Here is a 27,222-nt window from a genome sequence, read left to right on the forward strand (position 1 = left end):
AAATTCTTTGCCATTTTCATACCAACATTGCACAAATCATTTGCCTTGACTGAAGTCTTGATGGACCATCTTGTCGATCACTCTCATATGATAAAATATTTCGTTTGATATTTTTGGAATTCTCCTGGACGTCAATGATAACCGGGGTACCAATGACAATTCAATTCACTCGGGCCATGAATCGCATCCTCCAAAAGTAGGAAATTGAACAAACCACACGCGTGTTGTCTGAGATGTTGAAGAGAGCAATATTGCAATATTGTGATGTTTGCATGCTCCTCAAACCTGCCAAACCCCTCTGGTGAGGAACTATATATGTCTGTTAGAGCGCAAGACCATGCAGTCTATTCAGTTGGATGAGAAAACAATTGAGACAAAGACTACATAACAAAGTAGGAAGCAAGTAAGTATAAATTAATACTCCCTCCGTATTTTAATGTATGACGCCGTTGACTTTTTGACAAACGTTTGACCTTTTGTCGTATTAAAAAAAATGTAATTATAATTTATTTTATTATGACTTGATTTATCATCAAATGTTCTTTAAGCATGACATAAGTATTTTTATATTTGCATAAAATATTTGAATAAGATGAGTGGTCAAACGTTGGTTAAAAAGTCAACGGCGTTATATATTAAAATATGGAGGGAGTAATATTTATTCTCCACCACGCGAGCTCGCTTATAGGTGATGGGGTAACGATCTCCCTCCACCATCCGTTGCAAGTTCGAATCTGGTGGCCAGATAATTTCACAGGAGAATATTGTAGGAAGTTTCACTTTAGATCAGGCTAACTTGAGTAGGCAATTAAATTAAAATAGCTATGAAATAAAATTAACTTTAGATCAGGCTTTGTTCAAAAAAAAAGATTTATGTCAGGCTATGCAAATCCTAATAGCTAGCTATTCCCTCCGTCCCAAAAAAGACAAACCCTCGCTATGTATCATTCAGATCATGGGTCCAATTGGGTTTAACTTGATCAATTCGATCTTCTGGGTTGCATCCTCTCGTAGTATGAACTGCAAAAATCCAAAAATCACAAGTCATCTGGCACACCAATGAGAACCTCGCAATGTTTACATGCTCCTGAAACCTCCAAACCCATCACATGAGCTACTATGTGTGTGGGAGCTGACGTCTGTGTGGTCTATTCGGTCGGATTGGATGCGCAAATTAAATGTAAACTAGGAAGAAAGCCCGCGATTGTTTTATAAAAACAATGCTAAAAAAGTTATATATCATCATTTCTAGTTAAATGATATTAGATGATAAGAATGTTTCTCATATTTAAATAAAAACATTTTGATCGAGTGACATATAATTTCTTTTATCGTCACTACGACTTATTATGTTTTAAAAGTGAGCATCTATTAATAGATAAAACTGCATATGTACCATTAAATAGGCCTAATATATCATTAATATACTAAAATATCCTCTGCTTAAATTTCATAACTCACTTATTTCTAAATCCATATATAAATATTGTGAAAATACCACTACTTCTATCCATTAATGTAATACCTAAGTTAAACATGAATGCTACTCGACTGGGTAGAGCCGATCATAGCTGCCAAGACTTTCTTTCTCCGTTGCCTTCAAACATAGGTCCCACATGGATATAGCTGTACTCCTCAAGACCAGCTTGGAGCACAATTTTAATTATTGATTCATTAAGTATTGCATCGATAACTACGAAGTTGAGCACTATTAGCGATGGTGGATCACACTGGGGCTAGGTTAACTTAGCCATATGTTGCATGCTATGCTTACCGCACCGTAGCAAACTCTGTTATCGATGCTTGGTGCCTTTTAGGAAAGGACAAATGGAAGATGGAGTTGATCAAGATAGTTTTTCTAATGTTTTTAGTAGATTTGTGGTATAGTGTAGACACACTTTTTTTATGATGTTAATCATTACTACCTAAATTTTTATGATATAAATATAATACTCTGTTTTGAAAATGAGCAAGGTTAATCATTCGATGATACTTAAAGAATGTACATGTTTTTCCAAACATATTTATAATAACTAATCTGTTGGAGTACACTTATAGTCACGTTAGTGGAGTTTATGATATATATCCATCAATTATGTCTTACATATTGAAATTTCATAAGTATAAGAAAATATAATATGAGTAGTTTATTATGCATGTTACTTCATTGCTCATTTGTTTAAAAAAATATTTGGCAAAGAAAATATATATGACCATAAATCTCATGATGGATTATAGCAAGACCATTGGCTGGAAATATTGTTGATAACTTTTTTTCATATCTATATACCGTGTATACTGCCCACTTATCAAATACCAATCAAATAGTTATAGAAATATAAAAAAAACTTTGAGAATGTTAATCTCAAACAAATTACAATTAAATCTCAGATGTACTTGAAAAACACAACTAAATTGTGTTGTTATGTAGATTTAAATTAGTATTTTATATTTGTAAAGTGATATTTCACACCCTAAAATATGATGTGATTTTTTTCAAAAATTGTCGTACAACTAACTATTATATGTCGGCCCCATGTGTCGTGATGTACTTAGGACAACAGTATATCTTTTATAGTTTATTTAAAAAATACAGCCGAATCATAAATTGGATATATAATTTTTTAAAAAAATTAATAGATGGTTTAATAACATTGATTGGATATTTTATATTTTTATTATCGATTTTAATTTAACTACGTATTTATATTTGTGAAGTAATATTTTTATTTTCATACTGTAAAAAATAAAATAGACGACCGTCGATTTTCTTTCATTGGAGCAGCAGAAGGTAATCTTTGTTTTCAATCGTACGTGCGTACTCAACTTTTGTTTTCATTCAGTCATATGTATGTACATAAGCAGTCGTGTTTACATGAGGGGGAAGTTATTATTTTTTAATAATAAATCTAATATAATGGTGTAAAATAACGGGTCCACAAATTTAAGTGAAAATCAACGGTGAGATTAGAATGGGTCCACCAATTTAAATGAAAATCAATGGTGAGATTAGATAGTCCCATGTGGCGGCTTAAGAGCGTTTATAGGAGTGCCACATGGCGTCTTTAGAGTATTTGTAGGAAGTTTAATGGGTTTTTAGTATATAATAGAAGATAGATAGATAATAGATAGATAGATGACCGACATATTAGAATTCCTCAACTATAGGAAAATATAAATTATAAAATATATCATGAGTAGTTTAATGCATATGTTATATTAATGTTATTTTTAATGCTGTAGTAATTTGTTATTAAACCTATTTGGTAAAGAAAAAATGTATATGATAATTGATTAAGTAATAATTGTCTGGGAATATCAATCAAATAGTAATAGGGGGGCTTGTAGAAGCGTCGTGACTATATTTGAATTTTATTGTTATAGTATAGAAACTCCTAATTTAAAAAGGCCATGTATTTTGTTTCCGATGGTTATAGCACCGTATTTATATTTTCTTTTAGGGTTTTATAGTTCTTTTTTATCGTGTTTACAGCATACCTGTGCATGTTACTTTGTTTTTTTTTCAAGTGAACGGTATATCTCAATGTTTTTTCTTTTGTTTGATAGCTTTTCTCATCGTATACGTACGTTTGTTTTTTTTTTCAAACGAACTGTACCGACAGGTGCGTACTTAACATTTTCTGGTAATCCGATTCTCTGGTATAGATAGGAAGTATAAATCAATGGATATAATATAATAGTCTAAAATAACGGGTCAAAATCGACGGTGGGATTGTAGAATGACACATGGCAGCCTATGAGCATTTGTAGGAGTGCCACATGGCAGCGTAGGAGCGTTTGTAAGAAGTTTAATGGACTTTTAGTATATAATAATATATAGATAGATAATGTGCTCATGGACAGGGCTAGAAATTTCGGTCCCCTCTAATATGATAGTACTTTGGCCAAATTTTTTCAATTTTTTTCATGAATTTTGGTAATATTTGTATAAATTCAACTAAATTTTGTTTAAAATTTTGAAAATTTTGGATCGAAATTTCTGAAATTAAATTTCCAAAATTTCGGGATTTCAGTGACCTCCGATCAAATGGGCTAAACCGATAAATTGAACCCTGCCCATGGACACAAACCTATTCCCAACATGTGATGCGATATATCTTAGCATTATAAAAAAATTTTGAGTCCACCAAATACTCCTTTCGTAAAGGTCATGCTCCTCTAAAAGAGTTATCAAGTAGCAGCCGGGAAGTATAAAGTCTCCAACCTTTATACTCAATTTATTGAACCGATATTCACACTGCAAGAGAAGGAATTAGATGGTGATGGGGGATACAACTCAAGTGGAACTATATGTTGGTAGGATAGAAATTTTTGCTGCTAGTGGCCACACCAGAATACACACAAGAATTCAAACAGAAGGAGCAGGATGTAGGAAGTAGCAGATATGCTTCTTGTAAAGAAAAAAAATCCTTCAACTGTACTAGCAATTTCTGAATTCCAGCACATAGAACCAGCAGGCCACTCGCACAAGACAACAGGACATCTATCTATCTATCTATCTATCTATCTATCTATCTATTATCTATCTATTATATACTAAACATCTATTAAACTTACTACAAATGCTCTCAAGCCACCACGTGGTGCTTCTACAAATACTCCTAGGCCGCCACGTGGCTCTATAAAATCTAACCGTCCATTTTCACTTAAATTGGTGGACCCGATATTTTAGACTATTAGATTAAATTTAAATCTCACCCCACCCTTACCCCACCACCTCCTACGTACTACGTGCGTACGTCCATCCACCCCATACCCTCCTCTCCTATTCTCTATTCCTATTTTTAAGCGATCAATTTCAGATAAAAGGAATCAACAGTTAGATAAGTTCAAATTAATTGCTATAATTTTTAATCCATATATCTACTTGATTCCATGGTTTTGAATGGTTTGAGTCTAGAATTTATTTGTTCTGAAGGTTTTTACAACACAAATATATACAATCATCTTAAAAAAAGTTCCTAAATAAAACTTTTAAGAGAAAGGTCAAAATCTTAAAAAAGTCGTCCTAAATATTACGTATTTATGTATATGGGAAAAACTTACGTACGTACAACTGAAGAAACCAATGAAGCTTACCTACTGTTAGCACCAGAAAAAAAACTACACACAGAATTACCATAAAATCAATAAGAAAAAATTGATGATATTTAAAATAGGATTTACTATTATTTAATGATAAAACATATTACTCTATAAATTTATATAAATATCACCGTCTATTTTTATTTAAATTGGTGGACCTAATTAATGCTTTAGAACTTCAGATTAGATGTCTAAAAGTCCATTAAATTTCCAAAAAATGCTCCTAATTCGCCATATGACATCCTACAAACGCTGCTAAGTTGCCATGTGATACTCTAATAAATTAGTGAAATTCTTAAAAATTCTAAAATAACAAAACATATTTTCATTAAATTTGGTCGAATAATTATTTACAACCATTAGATTAATTTTCAAGAAAAAATTCCTCTTCTAAACCCGGGCCCACCTAAGCCTGTATGTATAAGTTTCTTTTTTTTTTTACAAAAACAAACGTTTGTATGTACGCCTCCTCTTCCTTCAATTCATTTCTCCACTTTTCACCTATTCCTTCTCCAATTTTCATGGCTTATTAGTTAGATAAGCAATAATTTTGTGTTAAACAATTAAGCTTCTAAATCATACAACTAATTTCTGATCCGCGTAAATCTTTAGATTATTTATAACTAAATTTAAAGCAGCTGAAGACTATATTTCACTACAATTTAGCTTTTTAAAAAATGCCATTTTTGTTTAGATTTCCTGACTTTTGCGTGCCATTCAAGCAATTATAAAAACATATAAAATAATGATAATAATATAGATTTTATCCTCATACATATCTTCATAATAATTAAATTAGGTCTACAATCATAAAAGTAAAATGAATATACTGTGAGTAATGTTTCCAAAATACGTTAGTTAGAAAGCAAAACTTATGCAAAAAATAAGCAACTATAACATCTAACTCACACAACTAATATTTCATGAACTAATGAACTTATTTTACATTTTGACATTATTATTTTACATATCCACTGTAATATCGACTTTGAGAAGAAATATGTCACTTTGGGGCTATAATTTTACGATTTTTATGTGCCATTTGAACAATTATAAAACTATAGAAAGATAATGGTACATATTTTATCACCATATATGACTTTGGAATAATCAAATTAGATCTATATGGATAAAAGTAAAATGAACCTAACTATGAGGAATGCTTTAAAAAGCTACTCCCCATTATAACATTAGATTAAGTCAAAATAACATTATTAGATTATAGTTCGTATTTTTAATATCTACTGTGAATATGCTAGAGAAGACAAGTAAAAAGGAAAGATTTTAATCAATCAATAAATCGTTTTTCAATTTTTAGTTAAAAAAGTAATTGCAACTAAAACACTACAACCCGGTAAAAATAATTATTACAATTATATGCACGCACGATCTCTTCCCTTCAACTCTCTCTCTTCCTCTCCTCACTCATTTAATTTCTTTGTCTCCTAATTTTTAATTAAGTAAAAAAGATCAATAATTAGAAAGCCAAATGAATATAATTCTTAAGTTAAATCATAATGTTAACTTATTTGAATTTTTCCTTTATTTATAATTAAATAGATAATTTATCCATGTTACCCATATTTCACTCTATAAAAATGAAAATACGTGATTTATTAGATACCGTTCCTTTGCATGGTAACCAAATAGAAAAAAGACAGACCATAATACAAAATGAAAATAAGTATTATATTATCATAAATCATTGTACATCCTCTGAGAGCACTTAAGGCATCACGTGTTACGCCTTAAATAAAAATAAAACTTTACAAATTGGAAGAAAAATCATCTGACCATCAGTTTCAACTTAAATAGGTAGATCTATTATTTTCAACCAACAGATATACTTTTTAGAAAATCTTACGCCGCAATGTGTTACGTCTTAAAAATTAAAAAAATAACAAAAAAATTGAGAAAAGAATAGATCATCGGTTTTATTTAAATCATTTAGATAAAATAAAAAAAAACAGCCCTCCAGTTCACCCTCCTCCCAAACATACACACAACACGGCATTACTCGACCCATACCTTCTTGTCTTGACCTCCCACTCTACCACTTCCTGTTTATATAAGCAAAAGTAATCAAAAATATTAATACATGCATAAATTTCAAGATATGCATCTGATTTCTAATCTAAATATTGCTGTATATATTTATAATTAAAACAATGATTTAAAGATCCAAAAACCCTATATTTTGAACTGGTATAAAACATAAAATAAAGCAGGTAATAGAAAATGCAATAAGTTCGTAAAAAAATGGGTTTTTACATTTCACTAAAATAGGACCAACCATTGCATGTTCCATTTTCATAACAATTTTAAAATACTTAGACATTAATGGCCTTACATCTATCCTATATCATAGCATTATGAGTTTCTCCACATATTATTACATATATAAACCGCACCAAGGTTCACAGTATATAGTTCTTTGAAAAGTTATATTTTTTACTATTAAATTTAAAATTTTGGAATCATGTTAACTAGGTATATTCTTTTGAAAAAGATTGTATAGATCGCACAGATCAGAAGGAAGCGAGGCATATGATATGTCTTTATTAATTTATATGTAAGTATGTAACAACTTGCATCAACTTAAACCTACTAGAATGAGAACTACTTGATGGTACAAATAAAACATATTTTTTAACAATATAGTTCTTTAAAATTTGTAAAAAAAAAGCAAGTAAACATTCTATTAACAAAAGGGCCAAACACCATACTTCTAATTTACACTTGATTTGTTAGACATGTTTTCTAAACAAACTTAAATATGATAAAGAGATCATAGATAATTGTTTATACATATGTATTAAATATGATATATTTTTAAACCTAATAAACATCTTGGAAAAATTATCAAAGCAAAATACCGAAGAACAGCGAGGTTTCACCTGATGTGTCTTATTCAAATAACAAAAGTACTTTTAAACATAGGAGGTGTCAGCCGATTTATATTTTGTTTATATATATATTTCAAACGCAATGTACAATCGGGGTTGGAAATTTCGGTCATTTCAGACCCCTCCGATACGATATTATTTCTGCCGAAATTTTTTATTTTTCATGAATTTTGGTAATATTTGTTCAAATTCAACTAAATTTTGTTCAAAATTTCGGACCAAAATTTCGGAAATTTTGGTTATACCCGATCAAATTGGCTAAACCGAAAAGTTTAATCCTCTGTACAATACATGCCCGCGCGAATGCGCGGACTATCTTCCTAGTTACATTACAAATTTGTAGGCTACGAAACCATCCAAGTCCACCACCAGGTGTCTGGCGCTGATCATTAGTGAGCCACACGTGTAATATGACTCAAGTATTCATCTAAACCCTTGCACATAGAAATCCTTCAGAAACCCTCAGGTTATCGAGCTTATAGTATATATATGCTACATTATCAGCATGTTTGCCTATGATGGCTATATACAAGTAATATGGCAATTATATCGCTCAGTTCCCATTATGCATTGCCAGTGATGCTTCCAGCAGTTGCAACTAAACTGCAAGATCAAGGCACTAATCCGATTGCGTGCTTCATAAGCAGCTATTCCGCTTCATCAGTCTCCTCATTGTCTGATTTTTGTATTCTCCAAAGTAGTATCACAAGCTGAGAATGCTCAATGTCTATTTGGTTCTGCATGATGTCCAGCAGGACAAACTTCTAGATACCTGGATGCCCAGTAAAACGGCAAATCAATCAAAAGTAAGCACAAATGAACAATACACAGTAATACGAATGTTGTGACATGAATCATACGTTTTTTTTTATGATCATGGTTGCAACTAAACACACATTTGTATCCCTTGCTCGCTACCAGCGAATCCACATCTTATATCATTCCTGATATGTCCTAAACCTACATTGGTGAAGTCAAGTTTTTTTTTTTTGAAACGAAAAGCGGCAAAAGACTTGCCGAATATATTAGAAGGAGAGAGTCATACAAGTTTAGAGGCGAATTAAATTACATATTCTCCAGCTTAGGGAAAGCAACTGAAAGAAAGTTCATAGGCCTTAAAAGGAATGAGAGGCTAGGGCAATATGCGCTAAGTTTTCTTTTATGAGAAAAGCTGCTTGATCTTCAGTTTTGGAATGTTGCTGAAAAACTCTACGGTTTCGTTCTAACCAAACATTCCACCAAGTTACTAGCAAGTCTCGCACGATATTTTTTCTGCTTACGACCGGAGAGAGATTGCAGATTTTTTCCCACCATTCCATTAGGTTATCTGAAGATGGGAGTTGTGGAGGTCTGTTGTGTCCCTGCCACTGGCAAATTTTGCTCCATACTGAAGCTGTGAAAGGGCAGTCCTTTGCCAAATGGTTTGTGTCTTCAAAAGCACTTCTACAAAGGTTGCAAATCCAGTCACAGGCCAGTGTCTCTTTAGCAAATTTTCAGCAGTGAGTATTCTTTGTTGTAGGACCAACCATCCAAAGAAGTTGCTTCGGTTCTGCATTCGTTTTCCAAAGGGGTAAAAAATTTGCATGTGTTATTTCCCCCTTGAATTGAGTAAGATAAGCGCTTTTCGTTGAATATTGTCCATTTTCATTCCATTTCCAAGTGATATCATCTGGGATATCATGTAATAAAGCGACATTCTGCAGCTTTCCCCCAAGTTGTACCAGTTCATCAATCTCTTTGATTGTGGTGATTGTGTGCAAACCTGACATCCAGTGATTATTTTGTAGTTCAAGGCTGACACATTTTGTTCTTCTTTTTGCAAGTCTGAAAATCAGAGGCGCGAGCTCTTTAACCGTACATCCTTCTAACCAACTATCTGTCCAAAATTTTGCCTTCTGTCCATTTCCGATGTGGATGATCGTACTTGCTTGGAACAAAGCTTTGTCTATGTCGTCGCAGGGAGTGCCCATGTTCACCCAAGGCTTCGAAACATCCTTCCACTCAAACCATAGCCATCTTAGTCTCAAAGCTCTCGCAAATTTCTCTAGGTTAAGAATCCCAAGTCCTCCTAAGTCTTTCGGCTTGCATACACCATTCCAATTTAGGAGGCAACTCCTTGAACCAACATTATCAGGGTCATCCCCTTTCCAGAGGAAAGCTCTTCTTAAACGATCAATTCGCTTGTAGAGCCACTTGTTCTGAGGAAGGACTGAGAGATGATAAATGGGGGTTGCCGTCAAGGCAGATTTAACAAGAACCTCCCTGCCTGCCGAGGTGAAAAAACGGCCCTTCCATCCCGGAATGCGTGATCCAACTTTGTCCACAAGGGGTTGTAGGTCTACTTTCCTCAGTTTTCTTATATGGAGAGGTATGCCAAGATATTTGCATGGGAATGATTTTTTATTTCCGGGGAAAGAAAGCAAGACATTATCTAGATCCACTTCTGAGCAACGAATTGGGAAAATTTCAGTTTTGCTCATGTTTGTGTGTAGGCCGCTGATCTCAGCAAAGAAGGAAAGAATCCTGCTGAGTGCTGTCAATTCTTCCGATGTTGGCTTTGCAAAGATGGCGACATCATCAGCATAAAGTGAGCAGCGAAATCTTCGGTTCCTTTGGAAAAGATTGGACAAGATGTTGGCTTCCTCAGCCATCTTGATGAGGTGATGCAAAGGTTCCATTGTGATTATAAATAGCATCGGTGAGAGGGGATCTCCCTGCCGTAGCCCTCTTGCATGGAAAATGTGTTCCCCTGGGTTGCCATTCAGGAGAATTCTAGAAGAAGAATTTGCAAGTAAATTTGCAATCCAATTCCGCCATCTTTGCCCAAAGCCAAAATTTTGCAAAGTCTCTAGAAGATAAACCCAATTGACTGTATCAAAGGCTTTTGAGATATCCACTTTAATGAAAAGTGAGGGCTTATTTTTTCTGTGGAGCAATCTGACCAAATTTTGGACGTAAAGGAAATTATCATGAATCGCCCTCTTTCGAATAAATGCACTTTGATTCTGAGAAATCAGTTCATTCAATCTCGGTGCAAGCCTGCTTGCTAGGATTTTTGCGACGATTTTTGCAAAACTGTGCATAAGACTGATTGGGCGAAAATCCTCCAGTCTAAGCGCTTCCTCCTTTTTTGGGATTAAGCAAATATTTGCCGAGTTCAAGTCCCGTAGACGATCAGTGTTCTGATCCCCAAAGTGTAAAACTGCTTGCATCAGGTCAGACTTTATAATTTCCCAAGAACGCTTGAAAAAAACCCCGATAAAACCATCAGGTCCCGGCGCCTTCTTTGGTGCCAAGTTTGCAACGGCTTCCTTGACTTCTTCTTCCTCAAAATCACCATCTAGGTCTGAAAGATCTACTGATGGCAATTGTAATCTTGTCCAATTTAGACACTTTTCTCTTGCAGTGGGGGTTCCCAACCTTTGGTTGAAAAATCTTAAGAGTTCAGACTTTTTTTGTCAGTCGTTACAGCTGTTCCAGTTGGTGTTTGAAGGGCATTGATGAAATTCTTCCTTTTCCTTGAGTTTGCTTTGAGGTGGAAGTATTTAGAGTTTACATCTCCGCATTTAATCCAAGTCAATCTTGACCTCTGTCTTATTCTTATTTTTTCCATGGAAGCAAGACCGAGAACTTTCCTTTTTAACTCTTTTAACAGCCACTGTTCAACATCTGATAATGATCTACTTTCTTGGGCAACATCAAGTTGAAAGATTACTTCGTTTGCAATTGCAAGTCTGAGGCGAAGATCCCCAATGTTAGTTTTGCTCCACCTTCTTAGATCTCTGGCAAGACGGCATAGCTTAAGGTGAAAAATTGCAAAGGGGTTCGTGGCTCTGATCGGCCTGTTCCAAGAGTTGGCAGTTACTTCTAAAAAATCTGGCATTTTAAGCCTGTAAGATTCAAACCGAAAGCTTCTATTGAGTTCCCTTTGCTCGCATCCTACCACGAAGAGTGGCGCATGGTCAGAACAAGAGGAGGAGAGGGCCGACATGTGAGCTGAACAAAAAAGAGTATCCCACTCCGGTGAACAAAAAGCTCGATCTATTTTCGTTTGAGTTGGGTTTGCCCCTTCTTGCGCCCAGGTGAAACATCTCCCAGACAAAGTCAGTTCTCTGATTCCGATCCTGTCAATCGTACCCTTGAAGCGTTGCATCATTCTTCTATTTAAACGATCATTGTTCTTGTCCGAAGCCTTGTTAATTAAATTGAAGTCCCGTATGATCAACCATGCAGGGTGCATGCTGCTCTCCAATTCCTGCAATTCATTCAGGAAAAGGATCTTATCTTCTTCCAGCTGGGGTCCATACACTACAGTAATTGACCAAACCAAACCTTCCTCTTTCATTGTTACTGTAGCCGATAAACTATGTGGCTTAATTATAATATTTGAGAGGCAGAAATAATTGTCATCACAAGCCAACAGGATTCCACCTCTAGTTCCATCTGCTGGAAGGAAAGCATGTTCTGCAACAAAACGCCCCCCCCCCCCCCAGGGTTTGAGACACAATTGAATCTGAGACATATTCTATTTTCGTTTCTTGGAGACAGACAATTGTAGCTTTCATATCATCAACTAGAAGTTTTATGTTGTCTCTCTTTGCTGGGTTGTTGAGCCCTCTAACATTCCAATTTAGGATGAAACAGGATTGCTGTGACATAAGCAAAAGACATGGCAACTGACATCACAATCTCTTACAGAGCTAGAAAAGTATGGTGGGGGAAGACATAGACAACTTTCTCTGAAACACAGGCAGAACATTTGGCAGAAACACAGAGAAACATTAGTTGTGCTGACAGCTTCCATGAGCCGCAGGGCGTGTACTGGGCAGTGGCATTCAGTCTTCTGCTCCAAAACATGGTCATGATCAGCGACTATCTTCGGGACGGGGGCTGCTCAAACCGGCGTAACAGTTGCCGATTTCTTCCCCCCACGCAGGCGCACGGATTTGCCTCCTCCTTTCTCTACCAGTGCCACAATCGTCTTGACAGCATCAGGGGAAAGAGGTTTCTTGTACTGTTGCAAATAAAGTGATTTAATGTGAGCATCAAGCCTCTTGTTATCATGAAGAACACCAAATTTCTTGGGCAATGAAATGAAGCTTAGAGTTTCTTATAGCTTTGTTTGCTAGTCGCACGCTTTGCCGCTGTGAAGAGATGATCACCTTGTTGCGGCAAGGGCGGCGCTGTTTGTTGCCCGGCACTGGGAGCAACGGCTGCTGTGACGGAGTTGTCATCTCTGCAAGGAAGACATCAACTGGTAGATCACCTCTCCGTGGTGTCGCCTGTGTCACCTGTCTTGCAGAAGGAACAAACACAGGGGAAACAGGACGTGGCAACGTAGTGTCAGGCGAGTACATGCTGTCAATCTCTGCCTCATGGACCATTGGGTCTAGGTGCTTCTCCAAGAGTGCAAGGACAACACCATGGTCCTGCATGATGGGGGCTAAATCAGGTGAAGAAATAATGTGGGGGAACACAGAGAAAGAAGGCGCAGAATCCGCATCTAGGCTTCTTCTTCTGCTTGGAGTGAGCGGCTTGCAAGGAGTGTCAACCTTCGCAGGAGGGTGGCCACCTTCAGATGGAATCAGATCAGCAGCATGATCAGACGCCATTAGTTGCCTTCACAGCCTCGTCTCACCCGGTTCCGCCGAGCGGGAGAGATTGCGGCTGCAGCTTCTGTGGACAACAACATCACACGACCGCTGACGACCTCTGTTCTCTTCATTGTATCTCCCCCTATCTCCACGGTCAGGCTCTCTGCTTCTGCTAGAGGAGCGGCCACCAAACCGCCCCCATAGCGATCTGCTTCTGTGCCTCCTTCTTGATCTTTGCTCTTGATGATCATCTTCCTCATCATCTGAATGCCGGTCAGGTTCTGGTAAGGGCCTGTAAGGCTCCAAAGGCCTAGAGACCATCCTGCTTCTTGCTGCATCATCAGTCTCACCATAGCGCCACTGATAACCACGGTAGTAGCGAGCCACCAAGTCCTGCACAGAATCAACATGTATGATCATAGGATAGGTTAGTCCCTTTTTTCTCGCCCAAGGAGCTGGCTGCTCTGGCTCCAAATCCGGGAAAGGGGTGTCAACTGGGGCACTTTCAGCATCATGGCGGGTGATGGTGAATCTTGACGCCTTTGGGATGGAGCTTGGGTCTGAAATCCAGATCCACACATCAAAAGTGCTGTTGTTGTTGCGACGGCGGGAGTATTCTTCTACATAGTGCACTGAACATCGAGGGCCAATGAGCTTGGCCACAGCCTCCTCCGTTCTTCCATGCATTGGAATGCCTTCAATGCAAAGTCGCACTCTGAAATGGATGTCCACTGCTTCCGCATTCCTTCTCTCGTCCCACGGCCGAAAGAAGTACTCACGTCCGCTTCTTGTCACCAGTCTTGGCTGCTGCAGAACTGCTTCATGATCACTGTGATTGGCGAAAGTGATGAAGAAATCTTCCGGGTGGAACTTGGTCACTTGGATGTCGTTGCGGTGGATGCGGTACGCAGTGCGAATGTCGTCTGCAAAGGTACTGAGCTCAACACGCCCTCCCTTGCCAGTCCAGGCCACCACTGATCTTGCAGTGAAGAGGGTGCGCAGCCTTTCAACTTCTCCAGTAGCAGACATCATGCAGTGGCTCAACTCAGGCCTGGAGACTAGGTCACTGGGGACCTCGGCCATTGCCGAAGCTGGATGGCTGGTGGGAACAGAGGGGGGAACCTGGGATGTTCTTGGAGTAGGAAGAAGAGGAGGGAAATCTTTTTTGGTAGGGGGGGAGGTATGCTGGTCCTGGTATTTAAAGAGCCTCTTTCTGCATGAAGAAGATAAATGACCAATACCTAGACAGAACCAACAGCGGAGGGGATCTCTGCAGTCTTGCACCCTATGCTTTGTACTTGGCAATGGAAGCATTTACCTTCCATATGGGTGAGGAACCTCAATCTTCTTGAATGCTCATCTGAGGGGTTGTTGCGGGGATTGAAGGCATGGGGAATTGGAGATTCGCATTTCCTCCACCAGTACTTGGGTTTTACCAAATGCCAATCTGTTGATGGTTGGGAGGCGCTCTGCTCAGAGAGCCGCTGTGCAGTAACTCTTTCAACCCGCCTCTCCTCCCCCAACCTGGAGAACACCGGGGGTTTAAGGCGAGCCTGCAGCGGTAGACGAGATGTAACTGGTGGTTGAACGTCTCTCAACTGGTTAGTCGCTCGAGGAGCTTGACTTTGCAAGATCTTGCTTGGGGGCTGGGAGATTCGAAATGACGGCCGATGCGAAATTGCAGCTGGCTGGGGATCTTTCCTCAGTACAGTGGAGTAAAGCGAGCGATCCATTCTTGAGAGGTCTAGATTTGCAGCTTGACCTGTAGGCTTGGGCAAAAGATTTTGAACTGGAGAAGAAGATGTGGCTTCTCCCAGCTTCAACTGTGAAGTTGATTTTGAAAAGACCAGACGCTGAGCACCCAAATCTGCTGCAAAGGCTTCAGCAGAAGGGGGGATTCTTGTCCCTCGAGCAGGTTGAGCAGCATCAGCTTTGGATTGCTTAGGGAGGAGAGCCCCCATTGAATCGATCAGATCTGAGCTTCCATTGGCGACAAACTCTCCTTCTTCCAACTGGGGAAAACCTGGGACAGCTTGGCAGGTTGGCTGGGGGACACCAAGGTAGAGGAGAAACGCTCGAGGATGGGAGTGGAGAGCGGCAGGAGACGGGCGGCGGCGCGGGTGGGTATCGGGGCCGAGACTCATCCTAGAATGTCGGGAACTCAGTTGAAGTCAAGTTTTGAAAATGCTCAATAAAATAGCCATCAGTCAATGGACATACGATTCTCTACAACAAACCACGTAGTCAAATCGTGATCTGAGTGTTTTCAGAAGAAAATTTTCCAACCAGATGTTGAACACAACATCAATATAAATATGTTCAATTGGTATACAGGGCATGATCGGATCGTAATTTATGATTTGAGTTTTTGAAGCAAAGCAGGCTTCTCTGTTGCTGTCAAGTGGTTTGACTACTTTCAATGTCCTGTACAAAGGTGTAATGCTGATTCAAAAGCTTGTTATGTCCTGATTAATTGTCCTGACTGGTTTCTATGTGCATGCCCTCTCCCATGCATCCTCCATGCTGACATAACTCTACATTAGCTCCAACAATTTTATTACCAGCTGATGTGGACTGATTAATCTATACTTTCTATTTCTATATAAGTGTAACCACTAGCAGGCACCACATTTAGCTGCATCATCAAAATAGTTTCAATCATTGGATCGATGAGTTTTTGTAGTATTAATCGTTAGATGAAATTCAATTACACTTCCAAACCAATTCAAGAGCGCCATTAATCCCTGCTCCACCCATCTAGAGCCTCGCTATTTAATCTATCAGTCAATTAGACAACAATGCCATCAAAATTTCATATTATCTTACCATTCCAGACATCTTCTGATCAATTTTTTATATGATATGTTTTGTTTTTCTGACAATGCATGTATTCAAATTATGCATCACCAACTCTATCACAGTTTATCACCATTATTATTGCATATTTTACTTCAATTCATACATACACCTTCTAAATCTATCATACCACTTGAATTTCAATTAAAAGTTGTTTCTATATAATCCCGCAGCAACGCGTCGGATATTATGTAGTGAAAAGAATGATAAGGTCAGGCACTAGAGGGCCTTGGGCACAAATGCTCATGATAGCACTCCATGCATGTACAGAGAGATCACACAATGCCTAGGTTGTGCATGTTTGAGTGCACGCTGCACCGCCGCTGCCATCGGGAGGGGAGGATGGACAAATAGGAGGGCGCCACGCATCGCACCCGCTTTTCTCCCTCCTGTCCACAGCAGCACAGTGCCGAAGCCACTAGTCTTGCCATCGCTTCGAGCCATCTGTCACCGCACTGTCAGCTTTGTATAATAAAAGAAGCACAATCCAGAGAGTCAAACTAGAAACACTAAACACGTTCCTCAAATTGGGTACACCGTTCTGGATTATCGTTCCGAAAAAGCTAGGAACACGTTCCACCTATCGTTGCATAGTTTTAGAAGAGATATGCCCCTCTCGTTCCATCGATCCGGAAACTTTTATTACTTAGATTTCTACGTAGTTTACACAATATATTAAGTCACCGTACAATCTCCTACGTTTTAGTGTCAAGTTGAGCAATATAAGTGCAGTTGATTTGTTGGTGAGCAACAAGCAGCATCTCAGACTTCCTATATGGACATACACTAATCTCATGTCAAAAGAGAACCTCAATACAGCAAGAAAAGTGAAAGGGCATGTAGCCTAGTTGTTGTAGTGATCTAAGTAACACTCCAAGGTCCTGAATTTTAGATTGGATTATTTGAGGGCTAAGATCCATGTTCGACAGGCTAAGTTCCTAACTTAAAAAGGCTGCATATATCCGGTTGGATGTAAAGGCCGGGTAAAAAATTTACTTCTATAAAAAAGGTAAAAAAAAATACAACAAGAAAAAACATAGACTTCTATACCGCGTCCATAAGAAAACCCCCAAACAAATGTTTCATATTTTGTAGTAGTTTTTATAGTAGTGCGCCTATGCCACGCTATTGATGGGTTCAAAGTTGTTTGCCATTTGCAGACCAACATTACACAATTATTTCCTTGTGTACCGTCTATTGATAAAATTCGACCTTTCAATTTATGGGAGGATCATGGACTTCACTGACACTGTAACAAACAGTACCGCACAAATGGCAATTCAATTCGTTAAAGCGATGAGTGGCAACCTCTAAGAGTAGCCAATTGCACAAACCATATGCACGTTGTTTGAAACATTGAATTGAGCATAGGGGACGAGGTAATATGGACCAAAAGATAGAGGTACGATGCTGGCAGTTTTGCAATTCACTCGACGGCGCAAGGTGTTGGCGCTTCAGACCGCCACACGGTGAGCAGTGAGCACCCCAAACCCCTCTTCGTTCGACCCCTAGGCCCTAGCTGTCGTGCCCTAGTCGAGCAGGCTCTAGCCTTGCTGGCCGGTCACCAAACTTAATCGGCGCACCGGCCGCCACGTTATATTACATGCTCAGCTGCGAAATGCCAGGAAGGTACTCCTCCAGTATATACGTCACTACGTCGCCGTTGCCATCGACGTGAGGCCGTGACACCACCAGCGGCATGTACCTCAGGGGATGCTTAGGCCGCCAACGGTGCCACCAGCCTGCAGATCGGTGTAGGGTGGAAGCGGAGGATGAGCTTAGTGCTGCCATTACCAGCCTCGCTGTTGTTCCGGAAGCACAAATCGCACGTGAATTTCCCTATTAACTAGCATGGTGGTCCGCGCAGATTGCGCGGCTAGCATCATTATATTTTCTCTCATATAATAGCATATATATTTTCTCATTATATTATTCAAATATATTAAAATAACAACATATAATTTTAAATTTTGCAATAACTTTACGAAACTACTAATTAATATTCATATTATATTTTATATACGTGTTAGTTATTAATTATTTTTAAAATCAAATTTTAGTTATTTGTAAATTATATATATTCCTATATGGACTCTAGACTCATCTTTTAATATTTTTTTTTAATTATGATTTTTTTATTTCTAATTGTATTTCTATGTGGACTCTAAACTCAATTTTTAATTTCAAATTTCAGTTACTTCTAAATTGTATTTCTATATTGACTTTAAACTCTCCTTCCCATGTTTTTCTTAATTTCGAATTTTAGTTATTTATAAATTATATTTTATACGAACTCTAAACTCTACGTTTATTCCAAATTTTAGTTAGTTTTAAATTCCTATATGGACTCTGTACTCTACTTCTAATATTCCTTATTTTTAATTCCGAATTTCTATTATTTCCTAATTGTATTTCTATATTGACTCTAGTCTCCTCTTCTAATATTCCTTATTTTCTAATTCCGAATTTCAGCTATTTCTAAATTGTATTTCTATATGGACTCTAGTCTCCTCTTCTAATATTTCTTATTTTTTAATTCCGAATTTCAGCTATTTCTAAATTGTATTTCTATATGAACTCTGATTTTTTCTTTTCTCCGATTAATGTGGGAATTTCTAGGCCATGAGAGCGAACGTGGAGGCTCTTTTTTCTATTCCTTTAATAATATAATAGATTCTTGTTCATGCTCTGTTCTACTCTGCTATTCCCCTGTTTCTCTTCTTTTCAATCGTGGAAAAATGTAGCATACTAGGATGGTAGTATAAATAAATTTAAACTATTCGATCAAATAACATTAATAGTTCAGATTAATTTCTATCCCTATGATACCAAGCATGTCTTTACTTTTCAGTGGTATGGAAAACCCTTTTGCTCTTTTTTTTAAGAACAAAACCCTTATAATCTTGGTGTGAAATCCTTGTCAATTGACATATTGTTTATATATTGGTTATTATCTAAAAATAATATATTGGTTATTTGTGAAGCCTTTTTTTTTTTTGACGAAGTGTTAGTGCAAAAGCGACCTGATTAGATAATGATGGCCCAACAAATCTGCGGCGCTTGATCAGTTTGACCAACATTGTAGCAGTCTAGTAGCAGTTTGAACGAAGGTATGCGTGCGATTACAGACCAAGCTCCCAAATAGTTAGTGGCAAACTCCTGATAAGAGTTAGTTTCATATGAATATAATACACAATTTTGCTATATATATATATATATATATATATATATATATATATATATTATCAATCAATTTTCTTCCAAAAATATCATCGAATGTAAATACGGATAGTCAAAAGGTATAATTATATCGTAAATTTTATCTAACTACTTTATCTTGTATGGAACTTTTATATAATTTTGAATCGTTAGATTTGTTTGAAGATTTATGTAACGTGCGCATAGGTGAGAGGATTTTATCCCACGATCTCCGGTTCACAGAAATAGCGAGTTACCACGGGGTTTTTTGAAAGTTGTATACAAGTTATATTATATTGTAGTTAGATTCAAATAACAATATAATTACATTATAATTATACTATATTTATATAATCAAATTTTGGGAGAAAATTTATTTGACAAGTACTCCCTTCATTTTAGGTTACAAGATGTTTTGAGTTTGGTCAAAGCCAAACTGTTTTTAATAAAAAATAGTACTATTCTTTTCTATAAATTTGGTCAAACTTGAAATATTTTAATTTTGACCAAAGTTAAACATCTTAAAACCTAAAATAGAGGAAGTATACAGGTAGTCCTTATAATATATTACTCCATTTATTTTATATTATATTTTTTCCCCGTAAGTTTGAATAAGTTTATAGAAAAATGTAGTGACTTTTGTAGCACCGAATTAGTTTATTAAATCTAACATTAAATATATTTTGATAGTATATTTAGTTAATACTAAAAATGTTACTTTGTATTTTTGTAAACTTGGAGTAAAAGTAACTTATAATGAGTCAAATTCGTAAAGAAGTTGTGTAGCGCTTTGGAGGCAGATCGTAAACACGGTTAGATAAAATAAAGTTGAGTCGAGTTGCTTTGTGTTTTCCCCTGGTTGCACCGCACAATCAACTTGTGGTCAGACATGAGGCACGCAGTGGTATACACTCATACCGACGATACATAGCTGCTGTTTTTGGTGTCCTTTTTATTATTCAGCAATCTAATAATTCCTGGGTCCACTGGTGGAGAAACCATCTTTCGTCGGTCGGCCGATTTCCACAGTAGTCCCGGATGCAATAAAAACCGGGGCTAAAGATGTTCTTTAGTCCCGGTTCACAAGGGTAACGGGCATATTTGATCTTTAGTCCCGGGTTGTGTTACCAACCGGGACTAAAGATGATCTTTAGTCCCGGTTCGAATGCTGTCAGGGTCTGTCAGGCCCTCCCGGTATCTGTAGTCCCGGTTGATAACACCAACCGGGACTAAAGATGTTAACTTTAGTCCCGGTTGGTAATACCAACCGGGACTAAAGATCCCGGTGATCTTTAGCCCCGGTTGGTGCTACCAACCGGGACTAAAGTCCCACCCCTATATATATGTCTTCTTCCTCCTCCAGCTGCCCGAGCAAGCTTCAAAATTTCTTCAAAAAAGAGGGGAGGTCATGCCAAAATTTCTATTGAATTTATTTTGGTGATTACATACAAATTGGAGGTGCCTAAAAGGTTTGCAACTTCATCCTCCAATGTTTTTTTTGTCATACTACATTTGCACCTATGTTTTGCACACTTTTTTTGTCTCCAAAATGTAGTTGTAAGTTGATGAGAGAGAAAATGTGTGTGGGGAAGAAAGAATATATAGAAATTTAGTTCATTTGCTAAACAAGGTTTTATAAAATAGTTGAGAAGGAAAACTCTAGTGAAAGTTAATCTTAAATAATAGAAAACAAACTAAAATGAAAATTAAAAGAAGTAAAACACATTAAAATTAGTTTATTACTTAACAAATAGTTTTTAAGAATTATTTGGTGTAATATTTTATGATTTTTGTATGAATAAAGATATCTTATAATTATTGTATGACTGTCATTATTGTAAGAATAATTATTTGTGTACGGTTTTTTTGACTCATGTAGATGGATCGGCAATGGATGTACGCTGACCGGCGGTCCAAAGAGTTTATTGACGGCGTGCACTATTTTTTGAGAGTGGCCGAAGCTAACAGGAAAAGGGGTTTTATTTGTTGTCCATGCAATAAGTGTAAGAATCAGAAGGAGTATTCTGCATCCAGGACTATTCATTTCCACTTGTTTGAGTCGGGGTTCATGCCAAGCTATAATTGTTGGACATCCCACGGAGAGCAAGGTGTTGAAATGGAAGAAGATGAAGTGGAAGACGACAATATTCCGGACTTTGCTCAATTTGTTGGATTTGAAGGAAATCAAACGGGCGAGGAGGAAATAGCTGCTGATGGTAACGACGTTGCGGATGATCTTGGTCAAATGTTGCAGGACGCCAGGGAGGACTGCGAAAGTGAAAAGGAGGCCCATAAATTGGACAAGATGTTGGAGGACCACAGAACTTCGTTGTACCCAGGTTGCGAGCAGGGGCACAAAAAGTTGGATACCACTCTGGAGTTGTTGCAATGGAAGGCAAAAAATGGGGTTAGTGACAAGGCATTTGGCGATTTATTGAAACTCGTCAAGAACATTCTTCCGGGGGGAAACAAATTGCCCGAGACAACGTACGAGGCTAAGAAGATAGTCTGCCCGTTAGGACTGGAAGTTCATAAGATTCACGCATGTCCGAACGATTGTATCCTATATCGCGGTGAGGAGTACGAGAACCTAGAAGCATGCCCTGTTTGCAAAGCACTACGATACAAGATTAGACGGGACGATCCAGGAGAAGTTGACGGGCAGCTAACAAAGAAGAGAATTCCTGCTAAGGTGATGTGGTATTTCCCTATAATACCACGGCTAAGGCGTTTGTTCAGGAACAAGGGGAATGCTAGAATGTTGCGATGGCACGCTGAAGAGCGTCAACAGGACGGGATGCTGAGACACCCCGCCGATGGTTCGCAGTGGCGAAACATCGACAGAAAATTTAAAGAATTTGGAAAGGACGCACGAAACATACGGTTTGGTTTGAGTACGGATGGCATGAATCCTTTTGGAGAGATGAGCAGCGGCCATAGCACTTGGCCCGTTACGATGTGTATCTACAACCTCCCCCCCTGGCTATGCATGAAGAGGAAGTACATAATGATGCCGATTATTATTCAAGGCCCCAAGCAACCTGGTAACGACATCGACGTGTACCTAAGACCACTGGTCGAGGATCTTAAACAGTTGTGGAAGAAGGAAGGTGTCCCCGTGTGGGACGAGGACAAACAGGAGGAGTTTAACCTACGAGCGCTGCTGTTCGTAACCATCAACGATTGGCCTGCACTTAGCAACCTATCCGGACAGTCCAACAAGGGGTACAAGGCTTGCACTCACTGTATGGATGAAACAGAAAGTACGTATCTTAAGCACTGTAGGAAGGTTGTATACATGGGTCATCGTCGATTCCTTGCAGCAAACCACCCGGTACGGAAGAAAGGCAAGCACTTCGAACATAAGGCCGACCACCGTACGAAGCCTAAACATCGCAGCGGGAAAACAGTGTTTGCTATGGTTAAAGATCTTAAAGTAGTGTTCGGAAAGGGGCCTGGAAGCCAGCATATAGAGAGCGAAGATGGTCACGCGGCGATGTGGAAAAAGAACTCTATATTTTGGGAGTTACCATATTGGGAATTCTTGGACGTACGCCACGCAATCGACGTGATGCACCTCACTAAGAACCTTTGCGTAAACCTTCTTGGCTTCCTAGGTGTATACGGAAAGTCGAAAGATACACTGGAAGCACGTAATGATCTGAAGCATATGGAACAACGCGGCGACCTTCACCCGGAACCAAAGGAGAAAGGAAGCCATTACTTGAGTCCAGCCAGCTACACTCTTAGCAAGGCAGAGAAGGAAAGTATGTTTGAATGCTTGGAGAGCATAAAGGTACCGTCTGGATACTCCACGAATATCAAGCGAATAATAAGCACGAAGGAGAAGAAGTTCACAAACCTAAAGTCTCATGACTGTCACGTGTTGATGACACAACTGCTACCAGTTGTAATAAGGGGTATCCTTCCAGACAATGTCCGGGCAACAATAACAAAGCTATGTGCATTCATGAACGCAATTTCGCAGAAGGTCATCGATCCGGATAGATTAGATGCCCTTCAGAATGAAGTGGTGCAATGTCTCGTCAGTTTTGAGTTGATATTTCCACCTTCATTTTTCAATATAATGACACATCTGCTTTGTCACCTTGTGAAAGAGATCCGTATTCTCGGGCCTATGTACCTACACAACATGTTTCCTTTCGAGAGGTACATGGGCGTTCTGAAGAAGTATGTTCGTAACCGTGCTCGTCCAGAGGCAAGCATCGCCAAGGGTTATGGAACGGAGGAGGTCATCGAATTTTGCGTAGAATTTATCGAAGACCTTCGCCCAATCGGGGTACCGGAATCACGCCACGAAGGGAGACTACGGGGAAAGGGAACTCTCGGAAGGAAAGCAATTATGACGGTAGACAACAATTTATTCCGTAAAGCCCATTTCACTGTTCTGCAACACTCTTCATTGGTAGCTCCTTACATCGAGGAGCACTTGGCTCTAGTTCGCGCCAGGAACATCGGTAAGTCCGATGTATGGATTACACGGCATCACATTGATACTTTCCCCGCGTGGCTACGACAACATCTCATGGGTAACGAGTCGATCAACCAACAACTTGCCTTCCTGGCGAGGGGACCGTCTGGGTCGATCGCGACATTCCAGGGATATGAGATCAATGGGTACACATTCTACACGAGAGCCCAAGACATGAAGAGCACGAACCAAAACAGTGCTGTTCGTGTCGATGCCATGGGACACGATGGAACAACTGCCACGTATTACGGTGCCATCGAGGACATATGGGAACTTGACTATGGTCCTCTCAAGGTTCCTCTGTTCCGGTGCCAATGGGTTAGGTTGACTGGTGGAGGCGTAATGATTGATGACAGTGGGATGACAACTGTTGACCTTAACAAGGTTGGATACTCGGACGAACCTTTTGTCCTTGCCAATGATGTAACGCAAGTCTTTTTCGTGAAGGACATGTCTAGCAAAGGAAAGAAGGGCAGAGGGCCTGATGAGCCTAAGCGTCAAGTGGTTCTCCCAGGCAAAAGAAAAATCGTCGGAGTTGAGGACAAGACTGACGAGGATTACGATCAGTTGGATGGGCAACCCCCTTTCACGGTGACGATTGACCCTAGCATCCTCCTATCAAATGAAGACACCCCTTACTCACGCAGCGATCACAAGGAGGGAACAATAGTGAGGAGAAAGTACGTGCGGTCAACCGTCACCGCCGATGTAATGCCGTAATTATTGTGTACACGATGTAAACTATTTTGGATGTATTGATTATCCATATAAATCAATTGATGTATGGCATATGTTAATTACGCACGATTATTAGAGGTTTCAACAAGTTCAAATCATGTATATGCTAGTTATATGTGATACTTACAATTTTTAAAAGTTTTAAATCACACAGGTGGCAATTTCATATGTACGTTAATTAGAGTTTTTAACATTTAATTTACTAGCATTCATATGCTAATTATAATTGACTAGAGGATTTTTAAAAGTTTTAAATCACGCAAGTGGCAATTTTATATGTTAATTAGAGTTTTTAACATTTAATTTACTATCATTCATATGCTAATTATAATTGACTGGAGAATTTTTAAAAGTATTAAATTTAATATATTTTTAAAACTATCATTCATATATTAGAGTTTTTCACAATTTAATTTACTATCTTTCATATGCTACTTATATATGACTATTCGAATTTTTAAAAGGTTTAAATCATGCATGTGGCATTTACATATGTTAATTAGAGTTTTTAGCATTTAATTTAATATAATTCGTACGCTAAGTATATATGATGATTACAATTTTTATTAATTTTAAATCATGCAGTATGTACATACATATCTTAATTAGAGTTTTTACCAATATAATAATATCATTCATATATATGCTAAGTATATATATATATATTGGAATTTTTATTAATTATAAGTCATATATTTGCTTATTACGATTTATCCACTTAATTTATTACAGACAAAAATAATTTTTCGAAGTAATTGTCATTAATCTTTAGTACTTTAAATAATGTTAATGCATTAACTTCTATTTTATAAACACATATGTAAGCGAAAATCATATGCAGTGCTATAATCTTTAGTCCCGGTTCTTAACCCTAACCGGGTTTAAAAAGAATTTCGAAATAGCGGGAAAAGATATTTACTCCCGGTTGTTCTCAACAACCGGGACTAAAGATATCTTTAGTCCCGGTTGTTCTCAACAACCGGGAGTAAATATCTTTTCTTTACTCCCGGTTGTTCTCAACAACCGGGACTAAAGATATCTTTAGTCCCGGTTGTTGAGAACAACCGGGAGTAAAGATCCGGGGGTATATATTTTCCCGGTGCGCCCTCGTCTTCTTCACCAACACTTAGACGTTTTCGGCCGATCGATCTCTCTCGGCCTCTCTCCTTCGCCGCCACTGCCTAGGGCAAATCCCCGCGCCGACGCCGCCGTATCTCGCCGTCGTCTCGAGCTCGTCGTCCTCGCCGCCGCCTCCGCCTCCTCTGCTGCCGCCGCATCTCTGGGGTGAGAGCCGCCGCCGCCAGATCTCCCTTTATCTCTCGATCTCTCCGATCTCAGCTCGATCTCTCTCCGTCTCTCTCCGTCGCCGCCGCCACGGCCCCGCAACGCCACGCCGCCGCCGCCGCCGTCGCCACGCCACCGTCGCCACGCCGTCACCACGCCGCCGCCGTCGCCACGCCGCCGTCGCCACGCCGTCGCCACGCCGCCGCCGTCGCCACGCCGCCGCCGTCGCCACGGCACCAACCGCCGCCCCGATGCCGCCACGGCCCCGCAACGCCTCGCCGCCGCCGCCGCCGTCGCCACGCCACCGTCGCCACGCCGTCACCACGCCGCCGCCGTCGCCACGCCGCCGTCGCCACGCCGTCGCCACGCCGCCGCCGTCGCCACGCCGTCGCCACGCCGCCGCCGTCGCCACGGCGCCAACCGCCGCCCCGATGCCGCCACACCGCCATTAACGAACGAGAACGAGAACGATCGAACGAACGAGAAGCGAGAACGAACACGTCAACGTACGTTGCCGTGAGAACGTGAACGAGAACGAGAACGATCGAACGAACGAGAGCGAGAACGAACACGTCAATGTATGTTGCCGCGAGAACGTGAACGAGAACGAGAACGATCGAACGAACGAGAGCGATAACGAGAACGATCGAACGAAGACAAGTGAGAACGAGGGAACGAACGTGAACGAGCTAGGGAACGTGAACGAGCGAACGAACGAGGACGAACGTTAACGTGAAATGCAATATATATATATATATATGTATATATATATATATGTATATATATATATATATGTATATGTTACTTCGCATTTGACTATATACATCTTTTTGTATCTTGCAGAAAAGACGTGTTGTCGGAGTCGTCCGTCAAGCCTGAGTGGAAGAGCTAGCCCTAGAAGGAATTGGAGCAGGCAAGTGACGTAATAATATAAATGATTGTTATATTTGTAATGCAATTAATTAAGATTATTAGACCTGTAATTAGACTTATCATATAAGATTGTGTAGTGTTCTAATATTATTTGAGTTTTAATATAAGATTACTT

At 39.0% G+C, this 27,222-nt stretch overlaps 1 protein-coding gene across 2 annotated transcripts; it reads right to left on the minus strand.

The window, feature by feature from the left end:
* Nucleotides 1-12,552: 12,552 nt before the first annotated feature.
* On the minus strand, nucleotides 12,553-15,722 carry LOC112937394 (uncharacterized). 2 transcript variants are annotated; one of them, XM_026021972.2, is made up of 3 exons: nucleotides 13,565-15,722; nucleotides 13,175-13,441; nucleotides 12,553-13,026 (listed from the first exon to the last, which is right to left on the minus strand). In XM_026021972.2, exon 1 carries the CDS (start codon nucleotides 14,918-14,920, stop codon nucleotides 13,634-13,636), a length of 1,287 nt encoding a protein of 428 aa, XP_025877757.1. In that variant the 5' UTR covers nucleotides 14,921-15,722; the 3' UTR covers nucleotides 12,553-13,026; nucleotides 13,175-13,441; nucleotides 13,565-13,633. The 2 variants fall into 2 exon arrangements, with proteins under 2 accessions (XP_025877757.1, XP_025877756.1); XM_026021971.2 differs by having other exon boundaries at nucleotides 13,175-15,722.
* Between the last annotated feature and the right edge of the window lie 11,500 nt (nucleotides 15,723-27,222).

Source organism: Oryza sativa, chromosome 12, assembly GCF_034140825.1.
Source record: "Oryza sativa Japonica Group chromosome 12, ASM3414082v1".
NCBI classification, from domain to species: Eukaryota; Viridiplantae; Streptophyta; class Magnoliopsida; order Poales; family Poaceae; genus Oryza; species Oryza sativa.